The sequence below is a fragment of the Loxodonta africana genome, chromosome 25, assembly GCF_030014295.1.
Source record: "Loxodonta africana isolate mLoxAfr1 chromosome 25, mLoxAfr1.hap2, whole genome shotgun sequence".
In the NCBI taxonomy this organism is placed as follows: domain Eukaryota; kingdom Metazoa; phylum Chordata; class Mammalia; order Proboscidea; family Elephantidae; genus Loxodonta; species Loxodonta africana.
In genome coordinates, this window is record NC_087366.1 from 17,011,575 (window position 1) to 17,024,394 (window position 12,820).

General features: G+C 35.9%; 1 protein-coding gene across 16 annotated transcripts in view; it reads right to left on the reverse strand.

Annotated features, from left to right (window-relative positions):
* SWT1 (SWT1 RNA endoribonuclease homolog) overlaps positions 1-12,820 on the reverse strand; it is a 124,325-nt gene that overhangs the window by 75,150 nt on the left and 36,355 nt on the right. For all 16 annotated transcript variants that reach the window (XR_010319370.1, XR_010319373.1, XR_010319371.1 and 13 more), the window contains 3 exons: positions 12,103-12,196; positions 3,242-3,387; positions 1,460-1,623 (listed from right to left, as the gene is read on the reverse strand). Coding sequence is in view for 10 of the 16 variants with exons in the window: in XM_064276509.1 (XP_064132579.1) it covers positions 1,460-1,623; positions 3,242-3,387; positions 12,103-12,196 (404 nt within the window). In the remaining 6 variants the exon portion in view is untranslated. The remainder of the gene's footprint in view (positions 1-1,459; positions 1,624-3,241; positions 3,388-12,102; positions 12,197-12,820) is intronic.

A 12,820-nucleotide genomic window follows, 5' to 3' on the forward strand; every position in this document is an offset into this window, starting at 1 on the left:
TACCTTGTTAATATGATCAAATTTATCCATGGGTCTCATATTTACATGATCTAAGCCAAAATACACACTTCTTTTTCTGAACCTATTTTGTTAGAGGAAGTCTTCATGTTAGCCAGCTTGATTCAAATCAAAGCAAATATGAAACAAGTTTTTCTGAATTCAATTTACAAATAGTCTCCCCGCCAGAAGAAATTTTCAATAATATTCTTCTTTATTCTCCAACTTAAAGCAAGTTACCAAGAAATGTCTCTTTTAACATCCCATTTCAGCAATGGCAACTCCATCCTTCTACTTGCTCAAGCCAAAAAACCTTGAAATTATTCTCAACTATATTTTTTTTCACTTCCCATGTAAGATTCATCAGCAAAATGTGGCAGTCCTGACTCCAGAGTATACCTAGACTCTGACTAGCTCTTGCCACTACTATCCTGGTTCATGAAGCAACCATCATTCTCCACTGGAGCAATTATCATCTTTTACCCAGTTTATTGCAATAGCCTTCTAAACCAGGGGTCGACAAACTCTTTCTATAAAGTGCCGGACAGTAAATATTTTATGTTTTGTGGGCCACACACAGTCTCTGTTGCAACAATTCAATTCTGTCATAGCACAAAAGCAGCCACAGACAATAAATAATGTGGCTGTGTGTCCATAAAGTTTTATTTACAAAAATATGCAGTAGGCTGGATTTGCCCCCCTGAATTGTGCTTTGCCCATCTGTCTAAACAGTATTTTAGCTTCAGTCTTTGCCTTCTGACAGGCTGTTTTTCACACACGGGCTAGAATGATTCTTTTAAAAGGAAGATTAGAACATGTGACTCCTCAGCCTTTCCATATCAAAACTCAAAGTAAAAATCAAAATCCTTACAATACCTGATGTCACCTACTGGATTCCATTCCAAACTACAGCAGCCCTATAGGACAGAGCAGAACTGCCCCTATTTTCAAGGTTCTATCTTTGTACCACCAGGACTCCTTATACAATCTGGGCCTTTATCTCTCTGCATCTTTTACTCTGCTCCTCTTCACTCATTCCAACCATACTTTGTCTTTACTCACAAGTTACCCTCTCAGTAAACCTGCCCTGACTACTATCTACTTGAGATCCCTAATCCGTTTTCCTACTTTATTTTTATCTAGAGTACTTACTACCATCTGTACACTTTATACATTATTTGTTTATTGTATATTTCCCCACCCTCCTTAGTATTTAAACTCCACAAGGACAGTATCTGGCACACAGTAGATGCACAATAAATATTTGCTGAATGAAGAAATGAATGACAAAATATAGCCCTAAACTTTAAGAAATATCTTCAAAAACATCAAGAAATAAATTAATATGAGATTATTACAATGAAGCCTATGGCATTTTATATAAGTAGCATTTCTTAAAATAAGATAATAAATCTTCAGTGACAAAAAAGAAACTGTCAACTAATAGAGCTAAAATAATCACCTCCATCCAGAGGTTTCCAAAAGCAATTTTCATTTCTGTTTCTAATATGGAAGATAAAGCTGTTCCAAGAGATTTTTCAAGCTCAGACATGATGTTTTCAAGTAGAATGGATAGTCCAGAATTTGCAGACTCTTCTTCATAGCTCTCTTTCAAGGATGTTGCTTCTTTAAAACAAACAGTTACAGGCTTTATTTAAGGCATTAATAGTATATGTTTTACATATATAATTACTCTGTGGGCATAAATAGCAAACATTTTATACGCATAATTCGTATTTGACTTATCTATAAAACAACCAGTCTTTTTTTAAAAAACAGTACTAAGAAACATATATCTCTACAATAGTTGTTTTAGATGCAATGTAAATATACAGTATTACTTCAGCAAATGCTTTATCTTTTCTATAGACAACTGAAAATATTTTTACTAAAATTAAGTTAGAGAAATACATGTGATATTTTAACTAAATTTTAATGTTATTATTTTCAAAAAGAAGAAAAATTACAGTAATACTTTGGATCCATTTACAACAGAAACTATGAACCAAGAACCATGGATTGAAAAGGATTTTCTTCCCAAAATAATATATTCTTCTAATCTCACCACACATCTATAAATTGTTTTGAAAGACCAAAATCTCTGGCTTAACCATGTTTATACTCTCCCCTTTAAAAAATAGCTTTTATTATTTTAATTGATTTAATTTTGTCAACATTACTATTTTGACACCTGCAAAACAACTGCAATTTCTTTATGGCAAAATGCACAGTATTAAGTGGCTTATCACTATAAATACAAACAATGTACTTAAATGACAGTAATATAATGGGCAAATTAAAAGCATGTTACCCTTGGAAAACCATAAACTAGAATATTCTGTTACTCCTTCTAAATGCCATTTTGAATATTATGGCAAAAGATATATCATCACTGAAGAGGGAACATTAACTAGCATCTGTGCAGATATAAATGTTTAGGCAATTGCAAACAAACACAAAAAAGTACATAGGCTATTAAAGGCTCCAATAATTATTTTCCCCACAGACAGAAAATGTGGGATGTTTTTAAATGATGTCAGATTCTATATAACATTCCATCAGAACACAGTATTCAGTAGAAAAGGGATGAAACCACACTATTGCCTTTACCTTTCTTATTTATTATTTAAAAAAACAAAAAAAACTATTACTAGAGTTCACTAAGTTTCTCTATTGCTATCTGAGTCTTTACTATGTTAGTAAAAGGTTATAAATACAAAACTAAAAAATTATCTCCATCTCAAATGACTATTTCCTGTAGTTACCATTAATTTAAAAGTTATATTCTGCATTGTAGAAAGTACATGCACATAGTGATCATAACCAAACCAAAACCCACTGCCGTTGAGTCGATTCCAACTCATAGTGACCCTATAGGACAGAGAAGAACTGCCCCATAGAGTTTCTGAGAAGCGCCTGGCGGATCTGAACTGCCGACCTCTTGGTTAGCAGCTGTAGCACTTAACCACTATGCCCCCAGGGTTTCCTAATGATCCTAAGTATGTGAAAATATGCACAAAAATTCAATCTAATTTGTAAAAGTATATACAGAAGACAATAATGTTAATTATGGTGTTTTAATTATCATTGCAATTTTCATTTATTTATCCCATTTACATGACAGCAAATGTTTCAAACTTATTACTTTAAATACACAAGATGAAATTTTACTGCTAATTTCAAATGTTACCAATAATCTTAGGGCATAAAATAAATTTCTACTTATTTGTAGTAAGAATACTACCTGCTTTCAATTGTTGCTTAGAAATACAAGGCTGATGACACACATCTGTGTTCAGAGATAAGTTTAATAACTCTGTACTCAATTCTTCTTTACTGAGTGACTTCACACCACTTATTAGGCCTTTGTTTCTTAAATTTCTATCGTCCCTAAGATTGGGGTTAGGAGGAAAAAAAATTTATTTTTTATAAGAAACCACATGGCAACAAAACACATGGGATCTAATCAGAGGTTGGGGAGTCTCCGTAGATACATTAAAAAGAGTAACAACTTTAAAAACAGAGAAAATAAAGGAATTAACATATGGTGCAGTCACATCATATGAGCTTTTGGGACTAATAACAGTTAACATGTACTGAGGTTTAACTGGTACCAGGTGCTATTCTAAGCATTTCATGTACATTAACCCATTTAATTCTCACAAGAAACTTCTGAGGTAGGAGTAGTACTGATTTTATTCCCATTTCACAGATAGAAAAACTGAAGTACAAAGAATTAACTTGTTCAAAGTTACACCTAATATATGGGAGCTAGATTTGAATAGAAGAGTATGAGCAAAGAAAAACAAACATAGAGAGCCACGGTAAGAGAAATAACAATTTACATAGGGCTGGCAATCACAAAGTTTCCTCACTGAGCATAAGATAAATGGCATGAATTTTCGTTTTGCTGAAAGAAGCCAGTCTGATTACAGCATAGTGCATGAGACCAACTTACGAGGTTACAGAGAAAGGCAAGGATGTTAACAAATGCGAAGCTATTTAAGGTGCTGAATGAGATGAAGTGGCATGATCAGATTTCTGTTTATAAAATTATTATTTTGGAGTCCAGCAGGCTTCTAAATTTTGTTAATGGAAGAATAGCTTGATCAGACTAACATTCCCACAGATGATACTCACAAAATACAAATAAAAAGAAAAAAGTAACTATTTGAAGGCACTAGAGAACGTAAAATGTAGGTAAAACATGGAGGGGAAGATTACCTTCAAGACACATAAACTGCACTGATGAGAGCTACAAGTTTGTATCTTTTTCCTGGGAGCATTCCCCAATTCATCAACAGTTTAGGACAATAGAAAGGCACAGCCTTGGTGGCTTGAGATGTCAGAAGACAATGTCCAGGGCTAGTCAGAGCAGCTAGAAGGTTAAAGGAGAAATTAAGGAAGGGAAAAACCACAGAGCAAGTGAGTCCCAAAATCTGCATATAAATTCTGGCCATAAAAGACAAGAAAAAAAACACGCTGGCAAGAGATGAAGCAATTAACAGAGCCAAATTCAGATATGACACAGACATTGAAGCTATTTGATAGGAAATATCAGGTAACTTTGATTACTATGTGAAAGGCTCTAACGGATGACATGCAAAATCAGTTGTGTGGTTTCAGTAGAGAGATTAAAACTGTAAGAAGCAAATAGAAGTGCTAGAAATTAAAAAAAAACACACACAAAGACGAAGAATTCCTTCAAGGAGCTCCTCAGCAGACTCAACACAGACGAGGAAAGAATCAATGAACTTGAAGACAGATCATCAGAAGATGCCTTAACTGAAACAAAAAGAGAGTAAAAAGCTTTTAAAAAAAAAAAAAAGAACATCCAAAAGCTGTGAGACAATACTAAACAGAGTAACACAAGTGCATGTACTAGTTATCTATTGCTGTGTAACAAACGACCCTGAAACTTACCAGCTTAAAACAACAATCATTTGTTATCTCACACAAGTCCTGAAAGTGAGGAATGTAGGAGCAACTTAACTAGGTGGTTCTGGTTCAGGATCTCTCACAAGATTGCAGTCAAGCTACTGTCTAGGACTGCGGCCATCTCAAGGCTCAGTTGGGGCTCACTCGCACGGTTGTTGGCAGGCCTCAGCCCCTTACCGGCTCTTGGCTGAAGGCTTCAATTTTTTACTACGTGGCCCTCTCCAAAGTGCTGCTCAAAACATAGCAGCTTGTTTCCCAGAGCAAGTAATCCCTGAGAGAGGAGAAAACAGGGAAGGCCCAAGAAGGCAGCTGTGACCTTTTATAACCTCATCTCAGAAGTGACATACCAACAATTTTGATGTGGGAGGAGACTATACAAGAAAATGAATACCAGAAGACAGGTTTCATTGGGAGCTATCTTGGAGGCTGGGTGTTGTTGTTATTGCTGTTAGGAGCTGTTGAGTCAGTTTCGACTCATAGTGAACCCATGTAAGAGAGCAGAACTACCCCATAGGGTTTTCCAGGCTGTAATCTTTACAGAAGCAGATCACCAGATCTTTCTCCTGTGGAGCAGATGGGTGGGTCTGAACCACTAAGCTTTTGGTTAGTAGTCAAGCACTTAACTGTTGTGCCACCAGGGCTGGTTATAACAACAAAATTCTGATATCCCAAAAGGAGAGAACGGAGCAGAAGAAATAAACGCTGAGAATTTTCCAAAATTAAAAACATACACCAAACTATAGATTCAAGAAGCTAAGAGCAAACCCAGAGCAAGCAGGATAACCCTCCTCCTACCTATCAGCACCCCCTCAAAAATAAAAACACCTAGGAATGTCATATTAAAATTGCTAAAAATAGAAAGTATTAATTAAAAGTAAATTCTGATCAAGTAAAATTTTTTAGAAAAGGTATAAAAGCCAGATAAAAGTATATCATAAAAAAATACACTATCATGCAAGAAAAAGAAAAAGCCAAAAAAGAACAGATAGAACAAACAAAAAACAATTAGAAAAATGGCTGATTTTAATCCAACCAATTAAACTCATCAATTAAAAGACAGAAATTATCAGATTGGATAAAAAAAGAACCAACTATATATGCTATCTATAAGAAACCTACTTTAAATATAAAGAAATAAATACATTAAAGGTAAAAGGATGGAAGAAGATTTACCTTACAAATACTAGCCAGAAGAAGTAGCTATAGTAACCCTAATAAAAGGAGACTTCAGAACCAGTAATACTGTCAGGGATGAAGAGGGCCATTATATAAGGAAAATGCGTCATTTTTCCAAGAAGACAATCCTAAGCAATCCAAAATGTGTATGTATCTCACTACAGAGCTTCAAAATACATGAAACACAACAGCCAGGGCTGAAAGGAGAAATAAATTCACAACTATGGTTGGAGATTTCAGCACTCCTCTGCCAATAATCATAGAATCAATACCAATAAATGGCAGAACATACATCCCTTTCAAGTGCACATGAGACATTTACCAACACAGATCATATTCTAGGCCACAGAAAAAATTTTAACAAATTTAAAAGAAAAGAAGTCATATAAAATATGTCCTCAGGCCATAAAGGAATTAAACTACAGATCAGTAAGAGAAAGGTATCTCGATAATTTGCAAATAAGTGAAGTAAACCAACAAACATCTAAGTAACACATGGACCAAAGAGAAAGTCACAAGGGAAATTATAAAACATATTGAATTGAATGAAAATCAAAATACAACATATCAAAATTTGTAGGATGCAAGTAAAGCAGTGCCTAGAGAAAAACATACAGCAGTCTCAAATCAATGATCTAAGCTTCTACCTTAAGAAACCAGGAAAAAACACAAAGGGCATAAGGGTACTTTCTGGGGTAAGGGAAGTGTACTATACATTGAGAGGGCTGTGGGCTACACAGGTGTATCCATTTGTCAACACCATACAATTAAGATTTGTGCATTTCAATATATGTACATTTTTCTTCAAAATACACAGAACTGTATAAAAATAACCAAATTATAGGGACAGAATCTTGATAATTGTTGTAACTTGGTGCTTAGGGCTTTTGGTTCACTTTGAATATTAATGAAATTCCCATAATAAAAAGTTTTCAAAATTAAAAATAAAAAATCACCAGTCTAGCTTTTTGAAGAATAAATGAAGAAGAACAAGAGTAGAAGTAAAGAGTATATTATTCTAGAGAAGAAGTTCAAAAAAAGAGAAAGTGGTTTGACATATGATGGTGACAGGGAAAATAAAAAAGGGCATACGAACTGTTTTGGAGATAGAATCAACTGGACTTGCTTATTTATTGGATATGGTTTATAAGGGAAAGTCAGGTATGAAAAATGACTCCTAGGTCTTAAAAGCTAGCAAGCGGCCATCTAAGATGCATCAATTGGTCTCATCCCACCTGGAGCAAAGGAGAATGAAGAACACCAAAAATACAAGGAAACTATGAGCCCAAGAGACAGAAAGGGCCACATAAACCAGAGACTACATCAACCTGAGACCAGAAGAACTAGATGGTGCCCGGCTACAACAGATGACTGCCCTGAAACGGAACACAACAGAGAACCCTCGAGGGAGCAGGAGAAAAGTGGGACGCAGAACTCAAATTCTAGTAAGAAGATGACTTAAAGCTCTGACTGAGACTGGAGGGACCCCAGAAGACATGGCCCCCGGGCTCTCTGTTAGCCCAGAATTAAAACCATTCCTGAAGCCAACTCTTCAGACAAAGATTAGACTGGACTATGAGACATAAAATGATACTGGTGAGGAGTGTGCTTCTTAGCTCAAGTAGACACATGAGACTATATGGCCAGATCCTGTCCGGAGGCGAGATGAATAAGCAAAGGGGGACAGAAGCCAGTTGAATGGACATAGAGGGTGGAGAGGAGGAGTTTGCTGTCACATCGTAGGGAGAGCAGCTAAGGTCACATAACAATGTGTACATAAGTTTTTGTATGAGAAACTGCCTTGAATTGTAAACTTTCATTTAAAGCACAATAAAAAAAGAACAACAACAAAAAAAGACTCCCAGGTTTCCAGCTTTAGCAGATGGGTAGAAGGTGGCACTTATTATTCAAATGGAGAACAGTTCAGTTTAATGGAAAATCAAGAGTTCACTTTTGGAGATGGTAGGATACAGGTATCTATGAAACATTCGAGTAAAAATGTCATATGAGTAGCTGAATGTACTAGTCTCCAGCTCAGGAGAGAGATACTGACTAGAGATATAAAGATATAAACTGGGGGTAGAGGGCCCATACTTAACAATAGTAAATACAAGTAAAGCCCTTAGAATAATAAATGGTATATAGCATTAGAGAATTTCTTATTATCATTATCAATTGATATTATCAGCTTCAATTTAAGTAATATAAATGTACCCATACAATAAGTAGGTATAATTTGCAGAGTGTTGTTGTTGTTGTTGTAAGGTGCCATCGAGTTGGTTCTGACTCATAGCAACCCTATGGACAACAGAACGAAGCACTGCCCGGTCCTGCGCCATCCTTACTCTCGTTGTTATGCTTGAGCTCATTGTTGCAGCCACTGTGTCAATCCACCTTGTTGAGGGTTTTCCTCTCTTCCGCTGACCCTGTAGTCTGGCAAGCATGATGTCCTTCTCCAGGGACTGATCCCTCCTGACAACACGTCCAAAGTATTTAAGACGCAGTCTCACCATCTTTGCCTCTAAGGAGCATTCTGGCCGCACTTCTTCCAAGACAGATTTGTTCGTTCTTTTGACAGTCCATGTTATAGTCAATATTCTTTGCCAACAACACAATTCAAAGGCGTCAGCTCTTCTTCAGTCTTCCTTATTCATTGTCCAGCTTTCACATGCATATAATGTGATTGAAAATACCATGGCTTGGGTCAGGCACACCTCAGTCTTCAGGGTGACATCTTTGCTCTTGAACACTTTAAAGAGGTCCTTTGCAGCAGATTTGCCCAATGCAATACATCTTTTGATTTCTTGACTGCTCCTTCCATGGCTGTTGATTGTGGATCCAAGTAAAATGAAATCCTTGACAACTTCAATCTTTTCTCTGTTTATCATGATGTTGCTCATTGGTCCAATTGTGAGGATTTTTGTTTTCTTTATGTTGAGGTGTAATCCATACTGAAGGCTGTGGTCTTTGATCTTCATTAGTAAATGCTTCAAGTCCTCTTCACTTTCAGTAAGCGAGATTGTGTCATCTGCATAACGCAGGTTGTTAGTAAGTCTTCCTCCAATCCTGATGCCCTGTTCTTCTTCATATAGTCCAGCTTCTCGCATTATTTATTCAGCATACAGATTGAACAGGTATGGTGAAAGAATACAACCCTGACGCACACCTTTCCTGACTTTAAACCAATCAGTATCCCCTTGTTCTGTCCCAACAACTGCCTCTTGATCTATGTAAAGGCTCCTCATGAGCACAATTAAGTGTTCTGGAATTCCCATTCTTCGCAGTGTTATCCGGAGTTTGTTATGATCCACACAGTTGAATGCCTTTGCATAGTCAATAAAACACAGGTAAACATCCTTCTGGTATTCTGTGCTTTCAGCCAGGATCCATCTGACATCAGCAATGATATCCCTGGTTCCACGTTCTCTTCTGAAACCAGCCTGAATTTCTGGCAGTTCCCTGTCGATATATTGCTGCAGCCGTTTTTGAATGATCTTCAGCAAAATTTTGCTTGCATGTGGTATTAATGATACTGTTCTATAATTTCCACATTCGGTTGGATCACCTCTCTTGGGAATAGGCATAAATATGGATCTCTGGCAGTCAGTTGGCCAGGAAGCTGTCTTCCATATTTCTGGGCATAGACGAGTGAGCACCTCCAGCGCTGCATCTGTTTGTTGAAACATCTCCATTCGTCAAGCAGCTAAAGCAAAAGGAAGAGTTGATGAAGTAAAAGAACTGAACAGAAGGTTTCAAAGTAAAGTCGAGAAGACAAAGTAAAGTATTATAACGACATGTGCAAAAAGCTGGAGATGGAAAACCAAAAGGGAAGAACACGCTCTGCGTTTCTCAAGCTGAAAGAACTGAAGAAAAAATTCAAGTATCGAGTTGCAATAGTGAAGGATTCCATGGGGAAAATATTAAACGATGCAGGAAGCATTCAAAGAAGATGGAAGGAATACACAGAGTCATTATACCAAAAAGAATTAGTCGATATTCAACCATTTCAAAAGGTGGCATATGATCAGAAACTGATGGTATTGAAGGAAGAAGTCCAAGCTGCTCTGAAGGCACTGGCGAAAAACAAGGCTCCAGGAATTGATGGAATATCAACTGAGATGTTTCAACAAACAGATACAATGCTGGAGGTGCTCACTCAACAATTTGCAGCGTAAGTATGATTATTCCCATTTAAAGGGGGGTAAAAACTGGCTCACATGGAATGTGACAATGGATAAACTAAAAGTAATGTTTCACTATAAATTTTGTCTTTGTTATGAAATGTTACATCTACCACAAGACTAAAAACTCACATGAACCACAGCCTCTTCTAACCTAAGACCAGAAAAGCTTATGGTGCCCAGCTACCACTACCAAGTATTCTGTTAGGGGCACAAAAGAAGGTCTTGGATAGAATGGAAGAAAAATGTAGAACAAAATTCAAATTCCTAAAAAAGGCTAGACCTAGTGGACCAAGAGAGACTACACGAACCCCTGTGGCTATCGCTCTAACATACCCTTTGAACTTGGCACTGAAGCTACTCCTGGAGGTCACCTTTCAGCCAAGTAATAGATTGGCTTATAAAATTAAACAGTATCACTCGTGAGTACTATGCTCTCTTAAACAATCAACTCTATGAAACCAAATGGTCAACATTTACCCAAAAGCAAACATGAGAAGGCAAGGAAGGGAAGGGAGCCTAAATCAATGGAAACAAAACAAACAGGATGGAAATAATAAGAATGCTGACACATTGTGAAAATTGTAAACAATGCCAAGGAACAATTTGTATAAATATTGTTAAATGGGAGCCTAATTTGCTGTGTAAATTTTCACCTAACACACAATATTAAAATAAATGAATAAATAAATGTTACATCTGTTAATCTCCAAACAATGACTGCAGAAATAAAGAATTGAAAAAGTCCTGCAAATTTAATTTTCATTCAAAACTCAACTAAAAAAAAAAAATTATGTAATACCTCACAAATTTAGTTTATCTCAAATTCAAAATTGCTCAGATATTACTAATTCCATTTCCGTTTTCAACCAACTCCAAGATGATCTATTATGTTCTAGATTTAAAAAAAAATTTAAATATTTTCCTTAATACCAAAAGGAATATCATTATCCTTTAAGACAGCAAAAACTATAATATTGAAAAATCTTAGGGCTGTTCATGTTCTATAACCACTCTGTTACACATACAGAACTCAGGCACGATTAAAAACTCCATTTTTGCAGAGAACAAAATTCAGGCTAAAATTGCAAATTGAAATTGCTCTTCTCTGTCCCTTCAGAGCCTTCTCTCAAACATGATAAATAAAATTGTGCTTAGCATTACTAAGTTATGAAAATATAAGCAGCGTAACGGAGGGAAGGGAGAAGAAGGAAGTCTTACTGCACTCTTACCATGTACCAGGCCCTATTCTAAGTCTTTACATATAATCTGATTTAATATTCATAAAAACCTCATGAGACAGGCATTACTATTCTCCCTATTTTTTCCCCATGAAGAAACTAAGATAAGCAAGGTTACAAAGCTGGTAAATGCTAGAGCCAGGACTGCAACCCAGGCAGTATAATTCACAACAAGCATCTAAACACAACTGCAACATAAACTATCACCCCCTCCAAAAGAATAAGTAAATAAATTTCTTGCCAAATGACCAAAAATTCTGTCAGATTTTGATTTTTGAACTACTTTATTGGGATATCAAATTGACCTCCCCTGCTTTTTCAAAAGTTTTCTAAATATTATACTAATTAAATTGAAGCTTTAGCTTCATCTATTTTAGATCCAGGCCTCATTCTTCTAGCTCACACAAAGTAAGATTATCAGACACAACTGAATATGCTCGCTAGCAGATTTAGGAAATCACATCTCTGATCCCTGGTATGGTGGATACAACAAGACTTTAAAAAATTCTCTGCAGCAAATTGCTACTACCAAAAAAAAAAAAAAAAAAGAAATGATTTATGAAACTCACGTGCACAGAATAACAAGAGAACAAGGGAATAATTCCTGGTATTGAAGGCAGCATTTTAATACTCGATCATCATTGTTCTCATCACTCAATCCATCTGTAAATTTAGCAAAAGTAACTGTTAATAAGCAACTAGAATCTTAGAACCATACCAACTAGAATCTGGACTGTATTTACAAATCAAAAACATCTTAGAAAGAAAGAAAGAAATTTCTTAAATAAAAAGAGGAAAATAAGACACAGCAAAACAATGTCTTGAAAACTCAGGACACAGAATTGATATAGCATAGAGCTGTGGATTTAATTAAGTGCTAGGTTTAATTCTAAAATGAAACAGTATATACCTGTTAATAAACAAAAGAAAAAGTGTGATCTATAGATTAATAACCCAAAAGCTACAAATTCTAGTCTCAATTCACTGACTTAGAGATTGTAAGTAAATTATATGGTTACATCATCCTTAAAATTAGCTCTGCAAAGTAATGGGCGAACTGTTCTACCATCAGCATAACCAGTTTCTTCTGCCTGTTTTTCCTTAACTTCTAAAGCAATAAAATTTAGATGTACAGAAGACAAGAGGGCAGTACAGGCGCTAGGGAGAGAATGTAACAAGTAACTTCTAACAAACGTTAATCAATGGCTGATAAAGCGTCTTAGAGTATTTTTCACGCCTTAAAGCACAGTGAAAGTCCAGTTTTTGTGAAAATAATGCAATGTGTAG